This window comes from Pristis pectinata, chromosome 6 (assembly GCF_009764475.1).
Source record: "Pristis pectinata isolate sPriPec2 chromosome 6, sPriPec2.1.pri, whole genome shotgun sequence".
NCBI lineage: Eukaryota > Metazoa > Chordata > Chondrichthyes > Rhinopristiformes > Pristidae > Pristis > Pristis pectinata.
Window position 1 is genome coordinate 64,972,391 of NC_067410.1, and position 26,614 is coordinate 64,999,004.

General features: G+C 44.0%; 1 protein-coding gene across 1 annotated transcript in view; it reads left to right on the forward strand.

Annotated features, from left to right (window-relative positions):
• LOC127571844 (rho guanine nucleotide exchange factor 4-like) overlaps positions 1-26,614 on the forward strand; it is a 56,234-nt gene that overhangs the window by 23,163 nt on the left and 6,457 nt on the right. Inside the window, exon 6 of the mRNA XM_052018591.1 lies at positions 3,298-3,544. Within this exon, the coding sequence (XP_051874551.1) occupies positions 3,298-3,544 (247 nt within the window). The remainder of the gene's footprint in view (positions 1-3,297; positions 3,545-26,614) is intronic.

Here is a 26,614-nt window from a genome sequence, read left to right on the forward strand (position 1 = left end):
AGCCTCTGAATGGATAAAAAGAATTCATGGCATTTTGGCGAAGTTATATGGACTAATGAATGAGAGAAATGGCAATCTTTTCATGCCAAATGAGGAAATTCAAACTCAGGCAATTTCTAAGGCATAAACTCTTGCCTTGAAACTCTATTAGTAAATACATATATAATCCTGTACTCTATATTTTTCCTGAGTTGCAATCCTCCCAGTGATCGTGACATAATGAGTTTAATATGATTGCATGCCACCCTCCACTGGGATTGATACTGCAATTGCTTTTGATAATTGAAAACTTGATCATAAAACAGTTAATGAACCCAAATATTTTCATTGTGTAAAACAGAATGACAGTGAATTTGAGGAAGATGATTCAAGGTTAGATTTGGTGAAATAGAACAAACTACAAAGAACAGTACAACATAGGAACAGGCCCTTTGGCCCACAATGTCTGTGCAAGCATGATGACAAACTAAACTAATCCCTTCTGCCTGCACATTATCCATTCCCTGCATATTCATGTGCCTGTCTGGTATTGGTATTGGTTTATTATTGTCACTTGTACTGAGGTACAGTGAAAAACTTGTCTTGCATACTGTTCGTACAGACCAATTCATTACACAGTGCATTGAGGTAGTACAGGGTAAAAACAATAAAAGAATACAGAGTAAAGTGTCACAGCTACAGGGAAGTGCATTGCAGGTAGACAATAAGATGCAAGATCAAACAAGGTAGATTGTGAGGTCAAGAGTCTACCTCATCATATAAGGTTTCAATAGTCTTATCAGCGTGGGATAGAAACGGTCCTTGATCCTGGTGGTATGTGCCTTCAGGCTCCTGTATCTTCTGCCTGATGGAAGAGGAGAGAAGAGAGAATGACCTGGGTGGGTAGGGGCTTTGACTATTCTGGCTGCTTCACCAAGGCAGCGAGAGGTATAGACAGAGTCCATGGAGGGGAGGCTGGTTTCCATGATGCGCTGGCCTATCTAAAAGCCTCTTGAATGCCACTATCACATCTGCTTCCACTAGCACCTCGGCATTAAAAAACTTGCTCTACATATCCCCTTTAAACTTTCCCCCTCTCATATTAAAGCTATGCCCTCTAGTATTTGACATTTCTACCCAAGGAGAAAGATTCTGGCTGCCTACCCTATCTATGCCTCTCATAATTTTATAAATAGGGTTAGAGGGAATTGAACAGAGCTGGTACAAGGTCATGACAGGTTTAGATCTCTTGAGCAGAGAGAAACTGTTCCCATGATAGATATTTCAAAGATTAGAGGGCACAGATTTATAGTAATGAGCAAATGAAACAGTGGGTATGTGAGGAAAAAAACATGTTATTCAGCTATGATTTGGAACCTACTGCCTGCAAAGATGACGGAAACAGAAAGAAGGAATTAAAAAGGGAATTTGACAGACACTTGAGGGAAAGTAATTTGCTGAGCTACATAAATAAATGATTCGATGAAGGGTTAGATTTCACTACAAAGTGCTGGTATGGACTTAATGGGTCAAATTACTTCTTGTGTTGTAATAATTCAATGATTTTCATGGTTTGATGACTCTAAAAGAGAAAAGGAAATGGAAGGAATCATGGTTTGGTTTTAAGAGTCATTGTCATAGAGTCACTGAGACATACAGCATGGAAAACAGACCAACTGTCAACCATCCATTTACACTAATCCTACATGAATCCCATGTTTTTTATTCTCCCCACATTCTCATCAACTCCCCCTAGATTTTATCACTCACCTACACACTGGGGGTGATTTACAGTGGCCAATTAACCTATCAACTCACATGTCTTTGAGATGCGGGAGGAAACCGAAGCACTCGGAGAAAACCACACTGCAGAACGTGGAAACTCCATATAGACAGCACCAAGGTCAGGACTGAATCCAGGTCTCTGGCACTGTGGGGCAGCAGCTTTAACTAGTAACATCACTGTGCGACCCATGCCATCTTATGTAAAGTTTAAAACGAACATTTTAACGAGAGGAGAGCTGAAAGTTACTGTGGGGTTAAATCTGAACTGATATTTTCCTGAACAATCCCGGATACCAATTATCATGTGGAAAAAATGGCCATGAATGTACAATAATATGAAGATTTGCACTACTCTGTTACACTCAGATTCTAATTGTGCTTTAGAGAAGAGTTGAATGGGTTGGAATGTGAAAATTTAAAAACAAAATACAGAGGAATATTTCAATGATCTAACACTTCCAACGCTGACTAAAATTAAAGTGCTATAAGTAACAACTAATATAATGTAAGAATTTGCCACTTAGTTAGAATAATTATACATGTAAGTGACATTCCAGAGTGCAGACCTGAGCAGAACTGGATAGTAATGAGCATATGATTAACCATGTGCATGAATGTGGACATTATAGAACATAGAACATAGAGCAGTACAGCACAATACAGGCCCTTCTGCCCACAATGTTGTGCCGACATTTAAACCTCACCTAAGACTATCTAACCCCTTCCTCCAACATATCCCTCTATTTTAATTTCCTCCATATGCTTATCTAGTAATCTCTTGAATTTCACCAATGTACCTGCCTCCACCACTGCCCCAGGCAGTACATTATGATATTGATTAGTTGTGTAAAATCTGCATGTGTTGTCTGGAGAGAGAAAAAAATAGTACTTTTAAACATTACAATAAGCATTGCCAATATTTTAGTAAGAGAGGGGTTTTGATTGTGTAAAGACATCATTTGCACTGAGGCTGGATCAGGAACTGGAGGACAGAGATTTAAGATATTTGGGAAAAGGAAAGGAACATTATACCTTGGAATTTTCAAACTGGGAAACGGGAGGCATTTGCGGCAGATCTGCTGGTTGATATGGCAAAGTGAGAAAAGAGACACAATTACACAAACAAATAGTTGTCATTCAGTCTTCATGATTATAGTTGAGGGCAGTGGGTGCAGAGAATATAAGTCTCCCTGAAGTGGGATGTAGCAGAAGTTTAGGAATCCTTGTGTAATGTAATGAATTATGATAATCTGGAATTCACTGACTGAAATGGTTCTGGAAGAGTGGGAAATTCAACATTAGTTTTCAAAGAAGAATTGAAAAGTACTTGTAAAACTAAAATGTAGAATGCTGTGGGGAACAAATGGAGAAATGAAATTAATTAGGCGGCTCTTGAAAAGAGTTTGCAGAAGTATAATGGGCTGAACAATCTTCTATCTGCAAGATTCTGTAAACCTATGAAGGGCTCTTAGATAATGATCACAACATGTTAAAAAACCAGTGTTCTTAATATGATGTATGACCATTTCACAGGATCTACTACGCCGTGATGTTTTATACTATAAGCACAGAATAGACATGGACACCATGCTAGTGGTAAACATAAAAGATGGCAAAGACTGGGAATTTGACGTCAAGGTCAAGAATGCTTTCAAACTTCAAAACAAGCTTGTAGATGATGAAGTACACCTGCTATGTGCAAAGAAACCCTCGGACAAACTGTTGTGGCTTCATGCCTTTGAGGATGAAAGAAAATTAATTAAAAATGATGAAGACACAGGTAAGGATGAGGCTTATATACCTGTACTGCGGATTGCTATCAAAAATATCTCATACAGAATATCAATGAATTGTTGGTCTAAGACGCTTGATGTCTGGGGAAATTTGGGTTTTGTAATGAATAGACACAAATGCCTGTTTCTACATACACAAGATCTACCTGTGAATGAGTTCCAAAAAAAGTACCAACAGTTACATTTTTTGCATTATAGGAGGTCTAATTGCTTTGATCAACCAACAGGCATCTCTCTTTTCATCAGTGAACTAAGCTGGTGCTACTCAACCATATAGTAATGTATCATAGAAAGAAAGAGACAATAGCATTTCTCACCAGTCCCAATGCATTGCTCAGTGAAGGGACAGTTGCCATTTTTGATTCCTGCTCTGTGGGACTGCTGCATTCACTTGAACTATCCTAACCCTAACCCTTTCGTGGTTAATGCTAGTTATACAGACTGTAGGAACTTTGGAGTGGATTGGGCTTTGCACATGAAGCCAACCAAATTTGTGATCAGTGTAGATTCAATAGAAGAGATGCATGGAATATTTAACATGTTTGCATCTTATAAAAGATTACAAATGAGAGCAGGTTGATTTTCACATTTCCTAAGGTATTGGTATTGGTTTATTATTATCACATGTACCAAGGTACAGTAAAAAAACTTGTCTTCCACACCATTCGTACAGATCAATTAATTACGCAGTGCATTGAGGTAGTACAGGGTAAAAACAATAACAGAATACAGAGTAAAGTGTCACAGCTACAAGGAAGTGCATTGCAGGTAGACAATAAGGTACAAGGTCATAACAAGGTAGATGGTGAGGTCAAGAGTCCATCTCATCTTATAAGGGAACTGTTCAATAGTCTTATCAGACTGGGATAGAAACTGTCCGTGAGCCTGGTGGTATGTGCTGTCAGGCCCCTGTATCCGCTGCCTGATGGGAGAGGGAAGAAGAGAGAATGACCCAGGTGGGTGGGGTCTTTGATTATGCTGGCTGCTTCACCAAGGTAGCGAGAGGTATAGACAGAGTCCAAGAGGTTTCAGTTGCCAATCTAATAGCTTGGCCAGTGAGAAAGCTGGAAAACAGTGGGCTAAAATGTGGAGGCAGCACAAAATTCAAACCTCTTTTTCCAAGTGCAATGTAGAAGCACCAGTGCATGGATACAGTGTAGGATGTATGGCCCTTTTGGGACTTTTCCAAGAGGACAGCATTGCAATTAGACCCGAGAGGATGTGGCAGACATTGCAGCATTGTAACTGCTCACAGAACATAGGGTTGTGCTTAAAAAGTGTCAATGATGTGGCTACACAACAGTGTCACATGTTACGTTACAGGCCCATTTGCAAATGCCACATTTATTGATCAATCATATAATTACTGTTGAACCATGCTGATTTTCCAACTTTACAGAACGTTCAGTGGTTATAGAATATTCCCATGTTCCAACGTGCCTTTTATATGAAACCCCCAATTGAAAGTCTTTCATACAGGCATTTTCACATGCAATGAAATGCCATATAATACACAGCCAACTTATTGATGCTCACGCTGGCTTGTAGAATGAAGGCCTATCTATTACCATGTGTGTTTATTTAATTTGTAACACCTTAAGGAAATTTCTAAGTTTACAGCTCATGACATTCAAATTGGAGAACATCAACCTCTTTCACTATTTCATTATGGGACAAATTTGTCCAGAGGATCGTCAAATAAACAGGGCAATTAGAAGGTGGAGTTCTCCTTTGGACATGTTTCTTCTTTCTGACTCACACATATGCAGATTCACACAAACATGCAAGGGGTATTTTGGGGCCAACACCTTTTTCCTCTGTCATCATTTTATGTGGAGAACATGTAACCAGTGGGCCCGAGTATGATGGAACCACATCATTTTAGCTACATTTATAGGCAGTAGCACAACTACCCCTCGAGAAGATGAAATTAGTGATTAATTTGTAAACAAAGGTAAAATCCACAAAGTAAGAGATTGTAGCGGCCCGGACCCACAAGACTCGAACTGCCGTGGGCAGCCACGGGCGCATGATTGGGAGTGCGACGCAGACTAACCGCGGGGCAGGCCTTCCGGCAGGGACCGCACGTCATGTCCGCCAGAGAGGCTCTTGGTTACTTTAGCGAGTGCGTGCACTTTGTTTGAGTCAGTTAAAGTGTGCTCCAGTCCAGCCTCTGCGTTTCTGCGTTTTTCTTTTCTCACACGCGCCGCGTACGGCTACATTTGGTGACACCGATGCTCCCAGATGGCATCTGGAATCCGCGACATGAATCCCAACGACTAGCACAACGCAGTCTCGCTCAAGCTCCCGACTTTCTGGGCCACTCAGCCCCATGTATGGTTCAAGCAGGCTGAGGCCCAGTTCAGCATCAGAGGCATTACAGCCAACGCCACGCAGTACTACTACGTGGTCAGCGCACTCGACCAGGACATGGCAGTGTGGATCATCGACTTCCTGCACCATCCACCTACGGAGGACAGGTACGTTAAAACCAAGGCACTCCTCTTCCGCACTTTCGGACTCTCCTGCCGCGAACGAGCTGCGTGGCTCCTGCGCATGAATGGCCTGGGCAACCGCAAGCCATCCGAGCTGATGGACAACATGCTGGCACTCATGGATGGCCATAAACCCTGCCTCATTTTCGAGCAGCTGATCCTCGAGCAACTGCCAGAGAACATTCGCCTCCTCCTTGCAGGTGAAGATTTCAGTGACCCGCACAGCCTCGCGGCCAGGGCAGACATTTTGTGGCAGAGTAAACAGCGGGCAGTGGCTTCCATCTGCCTAACCACGACCGCACAGCCTAAGGCCAAGACCCCACAACCGAAACCACCGAGACCCACGGGGGACAAAGACGAGGGTTTGGACCAATGGTGTTTTTACCACCAGAGGTGGGGGTCAAACGCGCGCCACTGCCGTCCACCATGTGCCTTCCCGGGAAACGCCGGGGCCGGCCGTCGCTAGTGGCTTCGACGGCTGGCCATCGCGACAGCCTCCTGTTCCTCTGGGACCGACACTCCGGGCGACGTTTCCCGGTGGACACTGGGGCCGAGATCAGCGTCCTTCCCCCCTCAAACATGGACACCCGTACTGCAGCCCCAGGCCCCGACCTCACCGCCGCAAATGGCACCACCATCCGGATGTACGGCTTGCGTACCGTCCCGCTGCATTTCGGCCCCAGCTGTTTTACCTGGATCTTCATGGTAGCAGTGGTGTCGCGGCCATTACTAGAGGCAGATTTCCTATGGGCCAACCGTCTTCTGGTCGACCTGAGAGGCCGGCGTTTGGTCCACGCCGAGACTTTCCAAACCTTCCAGCTCAGGGAAGCCCTGTTCCCGGCCCTTCACCTGGACTCCGTCACGCTCTCGGGTGATGAGTTTGCCAGGGTGCTGGCGGATTTCCCCTCCACCATCACTCCATAGTTCTCCACTACCAGCCCCAAGAATGGCGTACAGCACCATATTCCCACGCAAGGACCACCGCTGCACGCCTGGGCCTGTAGGCTGCCATCTGACAAGCTCTGGCTCGCCAAGGAGGAGTTCTGGAAAATGGAGGAGATGGGGATCATCCGCCGCTTGGACAGTCCTTGGGCAACGCCACTGCACATGGTGCCCAAGTCCGCAGGAGGTTGGAGGCCCTGCGGGGACTACAGGAGACTTAACGGCGCCACAACCGCCAACAGATATCCAGTGCCCCACATCCAGGACTTCACGGCCAACCTCCACGGGGTGACCATCTTTTCAAAAATCGACCTGGTCCGAGGTTATCATCAGATCCCCGTGCACCCCGACGATGTGCCCAAGACAGCCCTCATCACCCCTTTTGGGCTGTTTGAATTCTTAAGGATGCCCTTCAGCCTCAAGAACGCCGCTCAGACTTTCCAGAGGCTAATGGACTCGGTTGGGTGAGGCCTGGATTTCGTCTTCATCTACCTAGATGACATCCTGGTGGCCAGCAAGTCACGCAAGGAGCACGTGGCACATTTGCTCCAGCTTTGCCAGCGCCTGAGCGACCACAGACTTGCAATCAACCCGGCGAAGTGCCAGTTTGGGCTGCCGGAAATCGACTTCTTGGGCCACAGGGTCAACCAGCATGGAGCCACCCCTCCGCCGGACAAGGTTCAGGCCATCCGCCAGTTTCCCAAACCCAGCACGGTCAAGGGCCTGCAAGAGTTCGTGGGGATGGTGAATTTCTACCACCGGTTCGTGCCGGTGGTGGTGCGCATCATGAGACCCCTGTTTGGTCTGATGGTTGGCAAGGCCAAGGAGGTGGAATGGGACGCGGGAGTCCATGGAGCCTTCGAGCAGACCAAGAGGTGTTGGAGAAGGTGGCCCTCCTAGTACACCCGAGAGTCGATGTACCCACGGCGCTCACAGTCGACGCTTCCGACACGGCGGTCAGCAGAGTCCTGGAGCAGCTTGTCGAGGGCCAGTGGCGACCGCTTGCCTTTTTCAGCCGACACCTGCGACCACCGGAGGTGAAGTACAGCGCCTTCGACAGGGAGGTGCTAGCACTCTACCTAGCCATCCGGCACTTCTGGTATTTCCTCAAAGGAAGGGATTTCACCGCGTATACGGACCACAAACCCCTCAACTTTGCCCTCGCAAAATTGTCGGACCCATGGTCGGCTCGACAGCAGAGGCACCTCCCATTTATCTCGGAGTTTACCACCGACATCCGCCACATTGCCAGGAAAAACAACGTGGTCGCCGACACGCTGTCTTGTCCCCACATCCACTCGGTGACCACCTCAGCCCCAGGGGTTGACTACACGGCGCTGGCGCAGGCACAACAAGTGGACACCAAGATCCCAGCCTATTGCACGGGACTCCGGCTGGAGGATGTCCCTGTCAGCCCTGCAGCGGTTCGGCTCCTGTGCGACACGTCGACTGGCAGACCTCAGCCCGTGGTACCAGCAGCATGGAGGCAGCGGGTGTTTGACACGCTACACGGCCTGGCCCACCCATCCATCCGGGCATCCATCAAATTGGTCTCAGACAAATTCATCTGGCACGGTCTGCGCAAGCAGGTTGGACACTGGGCCAGGACCTGTGTACACTGCCAGACCGCCAAAGTCCAGCGACACGTGAAGGATCCCCTCCAACAGTTCCAACCGACGCTCGGCAGGTTTCAGGACATCCATGTGGACATCGTCGGCCCCCTGCCCGTCTCCCGGGGTGCCAGGTATATCTTCACCATGGTCGACAGGTTAACCAGATGGTCGGAGGCCGTGCCGCTAGCGGACACATCCACGGAGTCCTGCGCCTGAACGCTCATCGCAAACTGGATCGCCAGGTTCGGACTTCCAGCGGATATCACCTCCGACAGAGGGACACAGTTCACGTCAGGGTTGTGGACAGCACTGGCACAGCTCCTGGGCACCCAGTTACACCACACCACGGCGTACCACCCACAGACCAACGGTTTGGTCGAGTGTTTCCACAGGCTCCTCAAGTCAGCCCTGATGGTGCGCCTCAGAGGGCCCAACTGGGCAGATGAACTTCACTGGGTTCTACTGGGCATCCGCACGGCCCCCAAGGAGGACCTGGGCACCTCCTCAGCGGAGTTGGTTTACGGCACCCCCCTGACGGTCCCAGGCGAGTTCGTGCCGGAGGCCCAAGGTCCAGCAGGGACGCCTGCAGAAGTGCTGATGAAGCTGTGGGACAAGGTGGGGAGCCTGGCACCCATTCCAACTCCAGACATGGCACTACACCATCTTTGTTCCTAGGGATCTCAGGGACTGTGAGTATGTTTCATTCGCAGGGGCATGCACAAGTCCCCTCTGCAGAGGCCGTACGAAGGACCCTTCAAGGTGATCTGGCACAACGGATCTACGTGTGTCGTGGAGGTGGGTGGCCGCGAGGAGACCTTCACGGTAGACCGCCTCAAATCGGCGCATTTGGACATCGGGCAGCCCGTGAAGGTGCCCTCACCGTGCCGGCGGGGCAGGCCACCCAAGAGGGACACACAGACTGGGGATCCCATGCCCCCGATGGCCGATTCTGCAGGGGGTGGTGTAGTGGCCCGGACCCGCAGGACTCAAAGTGCCATCGGCGGCCGCGGGCGCATGCGCGGGTGTGTGACACAGACTAACTGCGGGGCGGGCCTTCTGGCGGGGATCGCACGTCACGTCCGCCAGAGAGGCTCTCGGTTACTTTAGCGAGCGTGCGTGCTTTGTTTGAGTCAGTAAAGTGTGCTTCAGTCCAGCCTCCTCGTTTCTGCATTTTTCTTTTCTGCCATGCGCCATGTACGGCTACAAGATGATCATAAAGCAGCTGATTGCAGAAACTAGTCAAACACCACTGACCTGGATGCTCCTACACAGGCTTGCCACTTACACATCAGCTGTGGAAGATGGGCTACTTTACGACAGAGGAAGGACTCACATTATAAAAGGAATGGACACAGGAATTGTATTCAAAGAAACAGACATCATTCTTGGTACATAAACTGATAAGTAAACTGAAGAGGCATTAGCTTCAATGTGAAAGCATGCTAATCAATTGTAAATCCTTTTTATCCAGGTGATGCTTACACTTATAAACAACTGGCGTCTCTGAAACATCAAAAATATGTTAATGTATCAAAATGTAGAACATATAATATTGCAAATTAATTGTTATCAATTTTTTTTATTTGCGATGCAAAGCTTAGTACAAGATTGCTCATGGAAGTTCCCTCTATAAAGATAAATGGTGCATCAACCTCTATGCAGCAGGTTCATGCCTGAGTATTATCCTCATAGTGAAAATCTCTGTCTTCAGGAGGTCTGAAAGGTAAAATTATCTTGTGGTCTGAGGAAGGCTGCTTGGTTCTCAATGTACTCACAGGGCAGTCTCCCTGCCTATTTCAGTAAGTGGAATTGGCTTCCCGTCCACTCTCCATGGTGCTTGGCATAGCAGCTGGGAGCTCTGATGGAACACTCCTCTCGCAGAAAGCCTGTATGTGATACCAGGAGAGATGAGGTGGCTTCTGGGCAACACTGGGTATTTTCCCCTCAGTAATCACAGCAGGGTCTTGCTTTGATCAATCACCTCTTGAAGGAGAGATGAGGTGGCTTCTGGGCAACACTGGGTATTTTCCCCTCAGTAATCACAGCAGGGTCTTGCTTTGATCAATCACCTCTTGAAGGAGAGATGAGGTGGCTTCTGGCAACACTGGGTATTTTCCCCTCAGTAATCACAGCAGGGTCTTGCTTTGATCAATCACCTCTTGAAGGAGAGATGAGGTGGCTTCTGGGCAACACTGGGTATTTTCCCCTCAGTAATCACAGCAGGGTCTTGCTTTGATCAATCACCTCTTGAAGGAGAGATGAGGTGGCTTCTGGGCAACACTGGGTATTTTCCCCTCAGTAATCACAGCAGGGTCTTGCTTTGATCAATCACCTCTTGAAGGAGAGATGAGGTGGCTTCTGGGCAACACTGGGTATTTTCCCCTCAGTAATCACAGCAGGGTCTTGCTTTGATCAATCACCTCTTGAAGGAACGTGACCCTAAGAAAAAAAGATTGTTCATTTACTGTGTTAATAGGCTAATACTAAAAATAATGTTGCCAAATAGTACAGCAATTTTGGACAATAAAGTCTTATGTATATGTAAATTAAAGGGAATGATAGAACATGAATTGCACTGCAAAAGACTTGCAAGAACTTTGCTTCATGACAGCCTCTACTAACCAATAACTGTTGAGATAGTGCTGTAGAGTAATAGGCCATGGTTTGATTAAGTACTTTGTTATCACTCAACAGAATCAGTTGAGTATCAGGATGTTCCACATCGTACAATACTGCAGTTGTATTTTGTTTAATCTGCCAGCTAGAAATAACCTTCAGCTTCTGCTTTGGGTTGTTTCTTTTCTCTTTAAACTTTTGGCCTCACTAAGCTCCAAGGTACAAATGCATCAATTGGTCTTTTGCTTGATGTGAGACATATGCTGAAATAGGAAAGGCTCTTTAGGCACCTTAATCATGTGCAAAGCAATTTGAAAGGGCCAGTGCTCAGGTCTGCGCTCTGACCTACTGGATCCAAAGAGCTGGGTACAACTCCAAGGAAATATACCTACACAGAATTTAATAACCAGCTGCCTAGCAGTGATCCCTGCCACCATGTATGCTTATGAGTTATGGACTACCTACCGCAGGCACTTCAAAGCACTGGAGAGATACCACCAACACTATTTTTGCAAAATCCTTCAAGTCCAATGGCAAGATCAGTGAATCAATGTCAGCACGCTCTCCCAAGCCAACATCCCTGGCACTGAGCTCCCAATTACATTTAACTAGCTCCGATAGGCAGGCCGGGTCAATTACATCCCAACACCAGAGACTGAAAACTCCATCCACAGCAACGTAATAGTGAGCGGACAGGGGAAGCGATTACAGGATCTTCCCAAAGCCTCCATGAAAGTGTGTAACTAATTTGTGGGAATCCCTGGCCCAAGATGACTCAAAATGGAGAAGGAACATTCAGAATGGCACTGAGAGCTTTGAGTCTATTTGTGTACACAGAACCCAATGTTAACAGTGGAAGGAGCACATCACCTGACAAACTATTCAAGCAGCCACCTCCTCAATCACCCTCTGGCCCACCTGTGGAAAAGTCCTACACTGACCAAATCAAAACCCATAGAAATGGAGTCATCCTCTACTCCAAGAGACTGCTGAAGAGGAGGAGGAAGATACTCCTTCATTCATGTATCTCTCAGAGTCGGAGCTCAGAGGGGAAGGTGAATTCCAACACTGATAGCAGCGGTTCATGGAAGTCAGGTGATTCTCCTTCAAGAGCTGGTTAATGATGTCATAAATGTTGCAATCACCGAGGTGTTTGCAATCACCGAGGTGTTTCTGCAGCCCAGAGTCTCCATGGAAGTCAGCCCTTGGCTATCAAACCTGGAGTCTCAGATTGCTAGAAACTCCCATGGAGATACTGAGGACCTTTTTTTGGAGAGTGTAAAAGAGTTGACAGGTGTCATGGAGAAGCGTAATACTATCTACAGCCTTGACATAACAGAAGAATGCAACAGAATGCGGTGCCACCAGGAGCAGGTTTTGACACCATGAACCTCCACATCTATCTTCCAAATTCAATGCTTTCATGGAGTCTATGGATTCGACCGAAATACTAGGAGATGAAATGGCTTTCTGAGAACATCATCGTTCAGAAGCTGCAGGATCTGACTGACACTCTCAGGTCTGCCCTCCTGGTAGTCCCTGGGCACTCAAAAGGCCCAGCACAGATCACATGGTTAGGCTGTGCCTGCATGATCCCATCCTCCGCTTGTGACAGCTCACGTGATCTTACCAGCCAGACACCTCAGATACCCCTCATAACCAGCCGCATGTAGCGGGGGCTACATTGGGACCCAGAAGCTGATGCTGTCCAGATACAATCCAGTGCTACTCTCATCCGTGATGTTCAGGTGGGGTTTGAGCACGTACCAGCACATGTTAAGAATGACATGGAAAGGCACTAGGGAAACAAGCTATGTGTACGTCTGCATTGTAAAAACAATTGTAGCATGAGGAATGTCCTTGTGAGATTTACTTCTGTATTTATGAGAATGTTTTCATTTCACATTGTAAGTGAAGGATAGTCTTCCTTTGGAATCCCCTTAAGAGACAATTGGCTCCTTCAGTGGACCAGTTCTGAGATGTGAATGGATTGTTCTGGTATGAAGAGAGTGCATCTACTAGTTTGCTGCCTTCTCCTCTGACATAACACAGTCCTGCAAACTTCTCTCGCATTCAATTTCATCTGCCTGTCAATCACCTATGCGAGAGTGTACATCGGAATTCCCAGAGTGAATTCCGGATCAGATTGTCCTGTAAAATACCAGCACACTGCTTGGAGTCACAGAGTCATGCAACTGGGAAAGAAGCCATTCAGCCACTTGAGTCTGTGCTGCATGAAGCAATGATTCTCTAATCCTGTACTAATCCCGTTTTATTCTCCCCACTATATTCTCATCAATTCTGACCAGATTCTACTGCTCATCTATTCAAAAGGAGAAATTTACAGTGCTTATTAACCTATCAACCCGCACATCTTTGGGGTGTGAGGGGAAACCCATATGATCACAGTGAGAACATGCAAACTCCACATTGACAGCACTGGAGGTCAGGATTGAACGTGGGTGTCTGAAGCTGTGAGTCAACAGCTCTACTGGCAGTGTCACTCCTAGTGCCACCTCTGGCACTTCTTTGAAGCATTTCTATTGGGGCTTGAAATTAAAATTTAACCATGTTTGGAGTTTCCCTTCATTTCTTTTTGTTGTTCTCTTCAAACAGCAGATCCTGAAAGAAATTAGGAAAAGTTTGTAGTGAAGCTTTTAAACCTATTGGGCTCATCTCCATGCCTCCTATGTTTTGGAATGATTTTCACTGTCAAATTATGTAAATGCAAGTTGTGTTAAAACTGCCTCAAAAGTATAAGACACAGCAGATGCTTGAAATCTGAAATGAAAACTGACATTACCGGAAAAAAATCAGCAGGACAAGCATCAGCTGTGGAGAAAGAAACAGAGTTAAATGTTTCAGGCTGATGACCCTTCATCCTCCACGCAGTTAATTCACACTATGTTGATTTAACAGTGTTGTGTCTGTAGCTGTTAAACATGCCTCCACAGGCAAGGAACATTACTTTGCAAAGAGGTTTTATGCCCAGTATCTGGAGTCATAGTATCTGTGCTACTAGAGGTAACCTACTTGACCTTGTCCACACCAATCTGTCTTTGGCAAATGCATCTGTCCATGACAGCAGTGGTAAAAGTGACCACTGCACAGTCTTGCCCCTGTCTTCACACTGAAGACACCTTCATTGCATTGTTGGGAAATACAAATGTAATATATGGCAGAGTCTCAGACAGATAGGGCAGCTCAAGAGTCTAGGCACCTGTCAGGAACTGTGCAGCATCACCCATAGCAGCAATGTACACAATCTGTAACCTCATGGCTTGGCATTTCCCTCATTCTACCATTAGCATCTAGTCAGGGTCAAAGTGGAGTGCAGAAGGGCATGGCTGGAAGCAGCACCAGGCATAAGTGGAACTGATGAGGTGCCAGCCCAGTGAAAGTGCAATACAAGACGACTGTGAGCTAAATAACAAAAACAGCATGTTATAGATGGAACACAATCAATACATTAATAATTGAAATCAAAATACTGCAGATGCCAGAAATCTGAATTAAACCACAAAATGCCAACAACATTCAGCAAGCCAGGCAGCAGACATGGAGAGTGAAGCAGAATTAGCTTTTCAGGTCAGAGACAGATCATCGAAAGTGCGGGGTTGGTCCTTAGTCAGCAGAGTGCCACAAGTTCGCAGCTGATGGGGTCATGATGAAATGATATCTCTCTCATTACCTGTGCTGTCTGACTTCCTGAGTATTTATCTCATTAAGTTTGAAATTAATAATTTTGTTACAGACAAGTCATGAGTGCTTATGATAAAATATGTAATGATTATGTATAATTATCCTAGAACTACCTCTAATCTGGCAACTGGCAATCCCTTTTTATTGCCAACTTTTTTTTATTCTTCAATGTAGTCAGCCTTTCTCAAGAGGAAACACTCGAGCAAATAGCCCCTTATCTATTTATCCAAATTGTCACTCACAAGAGACAAATAAAACAATGCCGAGAAATTCATCCACTGATGAAAATGTACTAAAGTCCCAGGCTGTCCCAGTGCTGTTACTGCATGATATTTCCATGTACACTGCATTTTAGAGTCATGTGCTTTGAACAGATCACTCATTTGTGGATGATAAGTGAGACTAATTTCAGGAGTCCTACACAACTGCTGAATCTTGCCAGCCTTAACCAGCTCTAAGAGGGGAAGTTGCAGCTGAATCCAACCACAGCCAAAAGTCATCATACTACACACCAACAATAATTAAGGCTGCAAAGGCATGAGAATAGCACTCCAATTCACGGTGCCAGCCTGGAGAAAGGAATGGACATGCAGAAAGGAAGGTCTGGCTACTTAGATTGTCCGGGAAGTCACAAGGGCTGACTGCAGCAGCTACTTAAGGTGAGATAGGGCCATCAGAAGACAAGTCATCTGGGCCCTTAATGGCCAATGCAAGCATGTACTGTAACCAATGAAGGTGCACTGTGCAGGGGGAGAAGAATAGGAAGACACGCATGTAGGGCAGGCATTAAGACAATGCTCAAAGGTGATTTGATTGAGAGGGTTGAGTGTTTCAAGTTCTTAGGAGTGGACATCACCAACAGCTTGTCCTGGTCCAGAGACGCCGTGGCCAAGAAAACTCACCAGCGCCTCTACTTCCCCAGAAGGCTACAGAAATTTGACATGTTCTCTTTGACACTCATCGATTTTTATCAATGCTCCATAGAAAGCATCCTATCCAGATGCATCACTGTTTGGTATGGCAACTGCTCTGCCTGAGACTGCAAGAAACTGCAGAGAGTTGTGGACACAGTTCAGCACATCACGGAAACCAGCCTCCCCTCCACAGACTCTTGTCTACACTTCTCCCTGCCTTGGTAAAGCAGCCGACATAATCAAAGACCCCACACACCCCAGACATTCTCTCTTCTCTCCCGTCCTATCGGGCAGAAGATACTAAAGCCTGAAAGTACGTACCACCAGGCTCAAGGACAGCTTCTACCCCACTGTTATAAGTCTATTGAACAGTTCACTAGTACGCTAAGATGGACTTTTGACCTCACAATCTACCTCATTAAGGCCTTGCAACTTATTGTCTGCCTGCATTGCACTTTCTCTGTAACTATAACACTTTATTCTGCATTCTGTTATTGTTTTCCCTTGAACTACTTCAATGCACTGCTCTAATGAAATGATCTGTATGGATGATTTGCAAAACAAAGTTTTTCACTGTACCTTGGTACATGTGACAATAATAAGCTGATTTACCAACTTTATTCTTTGTTGGTTGCATAATAATTGTCTTGGCTTTCATGATTTGTACAGAAGGGTGTGCTAAGATGTTCAATAACAGGGATGGCAACATGGGAACTCTGAAATTATGAGGATTTGTGTTTCTCTTTATTTGTTATCCTTTGTGGGTTGTGAAGAACTTTAGCACTTGTGGTGGGGGATCTCAGTCTGGCTGCTTTGTCCTGGATGATGGTATTGAAGCTGCATCCATTCAGGCAAGTGGAAAGTGATCTATCACATTTCTGATTTGTGTGTTATAGATCGTGGAAAGGCTTTGTTGTGCCAGAAGGTGAGCCACTCAGCACAGGATACCTAACCTCTGAAGTACTCTTCCAGACACAACATTTTATGTGTCTGATCCAGCTGAATTTTTTGACAATGGTGATGTCCCAGGATGTTGGTGGTGAGGTATTCGGTAATAGTAATAAATATCAAGAGCAGGTGGTTATACACTGTCTTGTTAGAGATTGTCATTGCCAGGCATTAGTTTGGTGTGGATGTTACTTATCACTTCTCAGGTTTGTCATGTGCAGATATGGACTTCTTCATTTTATTCAGCGGTTGCAAATGGAATTGGACATTGTGTAATCATCAGCAAACATCCCCACCTCTGAACTGATGGTGGAAGTGAAGTTATTGTTGAAATAGCTGAAGATGGTTGTTCTGAGGACAATATGCTGAGAAACTCTGGCAGTGTGCGATCCTGAGTCTGACCTCCAACAGTCATAATCATCTTACTTTGTGGAGGTATGGCTCTAGCCATTGGAATGTTTCCCCCTTGACGCCCAGTGGTTTCTATTTTACCAGGGTTCCTTGGTCAAACACTGTCTTGATGCCAAGGGCAATCACAGATTTGGTCCCAATTTGGATCAATGTTGCGATGAGCTCGGGAACAGTCCTGGTGAAACCCAAACTGGGCACAGCGAGCATGTTTGTAAGTATCACTTGGTAGCACTGTCAATGGTGTCATTCATCACTTTGTTGATGAATGAGATGAGGCTGGATGATAGTTAACCAGACTGGACTTGTCCTGTTTCTTGTGAACAGGACAGACCTGGGCAATTTTCCATGTTGACAGGTAGATTCCAGTGCTGTAAATGCTAAAGACGTAGCTAGTTCTGGAGTGCAGCTCTTCAGTACTATAGCTGGGATATTGTCTTGTTCCAAAGCCTTTGCTCTACCTGGTTCTCCTTGACATCATGTGAAATGAATTGAATTGGCTAAAGTCTGGTTTCTATGACAGTGGGGATCTCAGGAGGAAGCAGAGATAGATCATCCACTCGGCATTTCATGGTTAACATGGATGCAAATGCTTCATCCTTGCCTTCTGCACTCACATGCTGGGCTCTGTCGTTATTGAGGATGGAGATGCTCTGGGAGCCTTCTCTACTCTTCAGCTCCTTAATTGCTCACCATTGTTCACAAGTAGAGTTGGCTTGTCTGTAGAGTTGGAGAGTCCTGATACAGGGTCTCAACCTGAAACATCAACAATTCTTTTCTTCCCACAGATGCTGCTCAGCCTGCTGAGTTTGTCCAGCAGATTGTTTATGGCTTGACTATAGAGTTTGATCAGATCCATTGTTTATGAAATTCTTCGATCTGTCTATTGCATGCTGTTTTTGGTCATTTTTAGGTATGACTAGTACTGATTCAGTCACAACGTTCTGCAGTCCTCATTGAACGAGGCTAATCCCCTGGCTTGATAAGAGTCACAGAGTTATACAGCATGGGAACAATTCCCTTGACCCAACTGGTCCATGCTGACCAAGATGCCCCATTCAAGTTAGTCCCATTTGCCAGCATTTGGTGCATAACCTTCTAAACCTTTCCAATCCATGTACCTGCCCAATTGTCTTTTAAAGGTTGTTACTGTACCTGCCTCACCACTTCCTCTGGTATCTGATTCCACATAGATACCACCCTTTGTGTGTAAAGAAAAAGTTGCCCCTCAAGTTCCTCTTAAATCTTTCCCCTCTCACCTTAAATTTTTGCCCTCTGGTTCTTGATTCCCCAACCCTGAGAAAAAGACTGAGTGCATTCACCCTATCTATGCCCCTTATGTAACGAGAGATAGGTTGGGTCATGAGGTTAAAAAGTGGTCTAGATTTCTGCTGCTGGTGATCACACTATTTCTAGTGTTGAGCTGCCACATCTATTCTGAGAATATTCAATTTAGCATGATCGTAGTGCCACATAAAATGCTGGAGGACACCCTTGGTGTGTCTGCGGACTGTGGGGTCAGTGCTTTTAGGGACAAGACAGAGTAGGTTTATTCCTCAGTAAAAAAAAAGTTTAAAAAGCTGCAGATGCTGGAAATCTGAAATAAAAACAGAAAGTACTAGAAAAACTCAGCTTTTCTGCAAAGAGAAGTATTGGACCCTTCATCAGAAATGAGATTAGTATAGGTAGTAGAGAAGGTGGGGTAGTGTAATGTGGTTATTCCTCATGTTGGTTCATTCACTACCTGCTGCAGACCTAGTCTGGCAGTTATGTCCTTCTGGACTTCACCAGCTCAGTTCAAGGAGCTGTGAACCCGCTCTCAGTGTTGGACATTGTAGTTCCCCACCTTGAGTTCATTCTGTGCTCTTCCCCAAAGCTCATTAGATGATCCCCTTGGTCCTGCCTTTCAGGACTGTTTTGTAGGCCATATTTGGTGTTTATCATCTGTACACGAAACATTTTCACAGGGGATGAATCAATCAAAGATTGAGGATTGGAGCCATCCCTGTATGACCTGCATAGCTTGCATACATGCAAGTTACACACATCAAGAAACTCATGATTTAGAGAGAAATTTGCAATAAGTTGATCTTCACTGTTTGATATGTCCAAAATTACATTGTGGCTGGCTATGTGTACTTTGAGAGCACAATCGATTTTACCTTACAATCTAACTGCATACTGCATATACCAATACCAAAAAACGTACAAAATCTGATTGATCTTTTCTATCTGTAAATAACCTAAGTCCAGCAAATTTCCCAAGGTAATGTTATCAATTAAACTTCATTTATTCCTCGCACATTTGGACATAGTTTCAATACGATGTCTTTGTAATTAATGAAAAATGAAATTAATTAAAATATAGTTCTGATTGTTGTAGGCTGTGCTAATATATCACATTATGTTACTTTTAAAGGCTTTGTCATCACTGAAGCTCAAAAACACAAGGCCAAAATGCTTTCACGTAAGCCAGCAAAGAAGAAAAAAGGTGATGTTAAAAGTATAAGTCTTAGGCAACCATTCTGGAAAAGATTTTTCAGGATAGGAAAGAGGGATTAAATCTTTATTGGGCAATGTGAAATTATGGACTATGTGAAAAAAAAAGTCTTATCTGTGCATGAATGATTAAAATGGTAAGCCTGTTATGATGAACAGATTTATGACTTTTTACACAAAAGACAAAATCATCTTACTTTGAGACCGATTGAGAATTTTATGCTTTCTAAAACTTACAAGTTATTCCATTAATTATCTTTTTTTAATGTTTTATAGTTTAAATCTAAAATGTGGCAACTATTTACTGTTATGCTTAGTTTATTGTTTTGAATAATATGGCTCTAATTTTGGCTCTATATGGTTAAAAGAAAGCCATGTAGAATCATAGAATCATAGAACAGTACAGCACAAAACAGGCCCTTCAGCCCACAATGTTGTGCTGACCTTTAAAACCTCTCCTAAGACTATCTAACCCCTTCCCCCCCCAAATATCCCTCTATTTTAAATTCCTCCATATACTTATCTAGCAATCTCTTGAACTTGACCAATGTACCTGCCTCCACCACCACCCCAGGCAGCACATTCCATGCCCCAACCACTCTCTGGGTAAAAAACCTTCCCTGATATCTCCCTTGAACTTCCCACTCATTACTCTAAAGCCATGCCCTCTTGTATTGAGCATTGGTGCCCTGGGAAAGAGGCACTGGTTGTCTATCTATTCTTCTTAATATTTTGTATACCTCTAGCACGTCTGTAAGGAGTTTGTACGTTCTCCCGTGTCTGCGTGGGTTTCCTCTGGGTGCTCCGGTTTCCTCCCACATTGCAAAGACGTACGGGTAGGTTAATTTGGGTTTAAAATGGGCGGTGTGGACTTGTTGGGTCAGAAGGGCCTGTTACCATGCTGTAAATAAAATTTAATATAATTTATGTCTCCCCTCATCCTCCTTCTCTCCAAAGAGTAAAGCCCTAGCTCCCTTAGTCTCTCCTCATAATGCATACTCTCTAAACCAGGCAGCATTCTGGTAAATCTCCTCTGCACCCTTTCCAGTGCTTCAACATCCTTCCTATAATGAGGTGACCAGAACTGGACACAATACTCTAAGTGTTGTCTAACCAGAGTTTTGTAGAGCCGCATCATTACCTCATGGCTCTTAAACTCGATCCCACAACTTATGAATGCTAACATCCCATAAGCTTTCTTAACTACCCTATCCACCTGTGAGGCAACTTTCATGGATCTGTGGCTATGAACCCCCAGATCCCTCTGCTCCTCCACACTACCCAGAATCCTGCCATTGACTTTGTACTCCACCCGGGAGTTTGTTCTTCCAACGTGTACCACCTCACACTTCTCTGGATTGAACTCCATCTGCCACTTCTCAGCCCAGCTCTGCATCCTATCAATGTCCCTCTGCTATCTTCGACAATCCTTCACACTATCCACAACACCACCAACCTTTGTGTCGTCTGTAAACTTGCCAACCCACCCTTCTACCCCCTCGTCCAAATCATTAAGAAAAATCACGAAAAGCAGAGGTCCCAGAATCGATCCTTGTGGGACAACGCTAGTCACAGCCCTCCAATCTAAATGCACTCCCTCCACCACAACCCTCTGCTTTCTACAGGCAAGCCAATTCTGAATCCACACGGCCAAGCTTCCCTGGATCCCATGCTCTCTGACTTTCTGAAGAAGCCTACCATGTGGAACCTTGTCAAATGCCTTACTAAAATCCATGTAGACCACATCTACTGCACTAACCGCATCTATCTGTCTGGTCACCTCCTCAAAGGACACTATCAGGCTTGTGAGACATGATCTGCCCTTCCCAAAGCCATGCTGTCTGTCCCTGATCAGACCATGATCAGGGACAGACAGCATAGATCCTATCTCTTAGAATCCTTTCCAACAGCTTGCCCACCACAGACGTAAGGCTCACTGGTCTATAATTCCCTGGACTATCCTTACTACCTTTTTTGAATAAGGGGACAACATTTGCTACCCTCCAATCATCTGTTACGAATCCTGTGGACAATGAGGACTCAAAGATCCTAGCCAATGGTTCAGCAATCTCCTCCCTCGCCTCGCGGAGCAGCCTGAGGAATATTCCGTCAGGCCCCGGGGACTTATCTGTCCTAATATTTTCTAACAGCTCCAATACATCCTCTCTCCTGATATCCACATGCTCTAGAACATTAACCTTACCAACACTGTCCTCAGTGTCATTGAGGACCCTCTCCCTGGTTAATACTGAAGAGAAATATTCATTGAGGACCTCCCCCACTTCCACAGCTTCCAGGCACATCTTCCCACCTTTGTCCCTAATCGGTCCTACCTTTACTCTCGTCATCCTTCTGCTCTTCACAAAAGTGAAAAGTGCCTGGGGTTTAGACTCCTATTAGTTTTGAAACAACTATAAGCAGAAATAGTGAAAAGTGATAGCATGTCCTAGAGTTAAGAAAGTGAGGCAATGGCTGAATTTACATTGTACAAATCCATCAAGAGAAATCAGGATCAAGACTTGCCTGCAAGTGATTTGGGTTTAGAAGCCTGTGTACACAGTATGATTTGGTACCCATTTTTAAATCATGCATAAGGTTTTGCATATCATGTATATAAAATCATCCAATAATGAATAAAAAATCGGATATAGTTTGAGAAACAACAAAATTATAGAATCATTGACTCCTACAACAAGAAGCAGGACCTTCAGCCCACCAGGTCCATGCTGACCATTGAGTACCCATCAATACTAATCCCATTTCCAGAACCTGGCCCGTAGCCAAAGTCAAAGTCGAGTTTATTGTCATATGCACAAGTACATGTATTGTGTACATTGGTGCATATGACATTGAAAACCTCACTTGCAGCAGCATCACAGGCATATAGCATCAGATCAGCAGCATTCACAAGAAAAAAAACATAAATTAAATCAAATTATACACAATTTTTACAAGAAAGAACATAATTAGAACAAAAAGAAGTCCATTGTAGTGCATTGTAGTCCTAAGCCTTTGTGATTCAAGTGCTTATTTAGATACTTCTTAAATATTAAAGGAATCTCTGAATATGCCATCCTCTCAAGTGGTGCATTCAAGGTTCCAACCATGATCTGGGCAAAAATCATTTCTCCTCAGTGTCTTTCTAAACCCCCTACACCTCACCTTAAATCAATGACCTCTGATCTTAGATACCTTTGCTATGAGGAAAAGCTTCTTGCTATCTATCCTGTTTATTCTGTATACCTCATTCATGTCCCCCTTCAGCCTCCTCTGCTCCAAGGAAAATATACCCAGCCTGTCCAGTCTCTCTTAACTGAAATGTTTCATCCCAGGCAACATCCTGGTGAATCTCCTCTGCACCTTCTCCAGTGCAAATGGTGCTTAACCAATGTTTTATATGGTATTATATTAACATCCCTGCTCTTATGTTCTCTGCCTAAACTAGTGAAGGCAAATATCCCATATGCCTTCTTAATCACCTTATCTACCTCTGCTGCCATCTTCAGGGATTGTTGGACTTCTGCACCAAGGTCCCTCTGTTCCTCAATACTCCCAATAAAGTGAAGATACCTGATGCTAGGCAATGGTTTACAACACAGATGCTGAAAGGGATGAAGCTCAGGCACTGTACTGCCATCATTGACAGGACAGTGTTATGGCTTAAGTCAAGTCCAGATAGGAAGTTATAATTATTGATGAGGATATGAGAATGCATGCGAAGAAAAGATGAGCAGGGCAGACTTAAAGCTGACTTGTGGTCATGGCTTTGGAGGTGGGGAAGGGCCTTGCAGAAAGGTAAGAAAATTCATATTTGGCCTATTTGGATTAAATGTCACCCTCCATTGCTCAGTTGCCATTCATGTCAGACTGAATTAGGAACTTATAGGTTATGTAATTCGTTGTATTCAATTATATTGTAATACATTTCTCAACTATAAAGTGTCTTGGAAAGTAATGATCACCAGTGTTCAACTGGCCTTGTTATTATCTGCATAGAAACAGGAGAACATTTAGGCCCTAAAATCTGTCTCATAATTTTATTGGAGATTGACTAATACTCATCCTAATAAGAATCTATTGATCGAATTATTCCAATTCATCCTGCTTCCATGGCCTTTGGGAGAGGAAATTTTAGATTATCAATTTGTGAAACCATATTTCATGGCCATGTGTTGAACTTTGAAGATCCTCTGGGCTTTTAGTCCAGTACCATAACCACAAGTGTCACGTACCAGCAACAAAAGAAACGCACTGAGTCATGGATAAGTGTCAGAAACTATTTTATTAGCAACTACTTATGATAATAAGAAAAATAAAAGTAAAAATGTTAGAATGTTAAAAGTAAAAATGTTAGATCTTAAATATTAACCCCAAAACTAAACTCAAAGTGTATATGTGGCAAACTCCCAAACTCCAAGTCCAGGAATAGTTCTCAAAGTTCAGTTCAGCAAGTCATAAGGTGAAACATGAGCAAAGGCTTCTGCAAAACCATTGTTGACTAAAGAGAAAATGTGGAGAGAAAATAGAGAGAAATTACGAAATCCAAATGTTCCACGATGGAACCCATATGACACCTCAGTCACTAATGATCTCCATTCTTTTGTTCCAAAATATCTGCCACCTTGAAAGGCATTCGAGAAGTGGTCGTCCACACAAATACCTGTTTCCCTCTACTGGTTAAAAACAATGTGGACTCCACTGGATTATTCCAAAAATCCACACGTGGATTGTAGTGACAGACACAGTTATTGTTTTTCATCCATCGATACCGAGACCAGCAGGCAGGGTGTCTCTCTTCCTTCTCTCTCTCTTCTGACTGACTGCTCCAAAACGTCATCATATCTTTATCTCCTGTTGTTGTAATCACGCACCCCCCCCGCCGCCCGCCCACACACACACACACACACACACACACACACACACACACACACACACACACACACACACACACACACACACACACACACACACACACACTTCTATACTATATTGTAAAGGGACATTCACTAAATAGTAACCTCATCCGTAACGCAAGGCTGCCACAAGAATGTGCTGCTAAGGTTGTGGGAAATAGATTTGTGATTTGGGTTTAATCAGGAACTGGGAAGTTTCTGGGAAAGGCAACACTTACAGTATATCTTCCAGTAAGGCCACATTACAAATAAATGGATGAATAGCTGTAAGCTTTACCAAATAGGATAGACAGCTGGTAGATGGGAGAATATTTAAACTTGCAACAGTAGGGAAGGTTTGTTTGGGAAGATGAGCACCACAGTGCAAGAAGTCAATGGAGAACCATGAAAACTGGCAGGCAAAATAATTCATAAACAAGGAGTTTTATTTTATTCATTCATGGGGTATTAGCATTGCTGGCATTTATTGTCCATCCATAATTGCCCCAGAATAAAGAAAGCAGTTAGTCACATTCATGGGTGTAGAGGCTCATATAACCAGACCCGTTAAAATGGCAGATTTCCTTTCCTGATGGATATTTGTGAATCAAATGGTGGTGTGGGGGAGTTGGGGGGGGCAGATGAGGGGAGGGGGAAAGGGGTGACAACCTGGCAGTTTCATGATTACAGTTGCTGAGACCAGATTTATTTAAAAAATACAAATTTATTTAATTGAGTTTAAATTTGCAAGCAACACTAGTGGGATTCAGACTTATGTTCCTGCTCCAGCAGCTATCCCAGTAATTAAATGCCATGCCAGTAGAGTGTGTGAATGATACAAACATAATGGGACAATAGGAGCTGTGCACAATTCCTAGATGTCTAATAGCAAAGATGTCAGAATTGCAGACAAAATGAAAAACCTTTGGTATGGAGTACAAATTGGATATGGAACAAAGAAGCTGATCAGAAAAGATGCGTACATAGCACAGGGAGTGTGGTCTTGTGTAGAAAAGAGGATAAAGGAACTGAGGTTCACAAGGGCTTGCATGACTAAATCACTGTGGATACAGTTAAATGAGAAAAGCAAATGGAAAATACTGGGTGCACACTCAAATTATATATTAATAATAATTAGTTTTTAACAACAGACTGAAGTATTCAGCAAGTATGATGTCGTAGTGAGAATTTTATAAGTTCATGTGTATCATGGAGTTTGGGTGACTTCATAATAATAAAGATAGGAACTTCTGAAAATAGTTCCCAGCAATGAGTTCACTATAATTGGTCAAAAATTTATATGATTCAGGATAGAGAAAGGAAAATACATTACTAAAATTCAGAAAGGCTAAGAGGAAAATGGAGGAAAAACAGCGCATTTAAACAGGAGTTGGAGAACCATCCATAAATTAATGTAGGGGAGATATAAAATGCTATAGCCATCAAAGACATCCAGATTTAAGTTGTCTTTGACTAAATAATGCACTCTGATTTGCTCCTTCGTACAAAATTACAAAGCAAAAATCCTAAATTAGAATTGCTACGGAAATTAAAATAGATTCCCAAATGGAAAAAAAACAAGGAATATTCAATAGAAAATATAGTCATTGGTTACAAAATTAGGAGCTGGTATTAGAGAAGAAATGGATATTGCCAAGTTTAGTCGAAGAAACTTTGTTGGAGTGTCAAACTTAACATTTCCAGAGAGACAAATTTAACAGCGAGCAATAGATTTGTACACATCTGAACTGACTTGAAGACTTGTTTGACAAATCTTAATTTAAAACCCATTGAATTGAATCATTAGAAAACAAGTAGTTTGACATCAATAAAGGTGAAATTCTGAAATAAATTAGCATGTTGAAGGAAAAGAAAAACTTAAAAATTAATAATCATATTGAAAAGGTTAACAAAAGGCAAGTCATGAAAGAGGTGTGTAATGGAATATTTTGATAACACACAAAAAGATATGAATGTAGATGTGGTGTAATCTGGATCCTAGTAAGGCCATTAATAACATATTCTGTA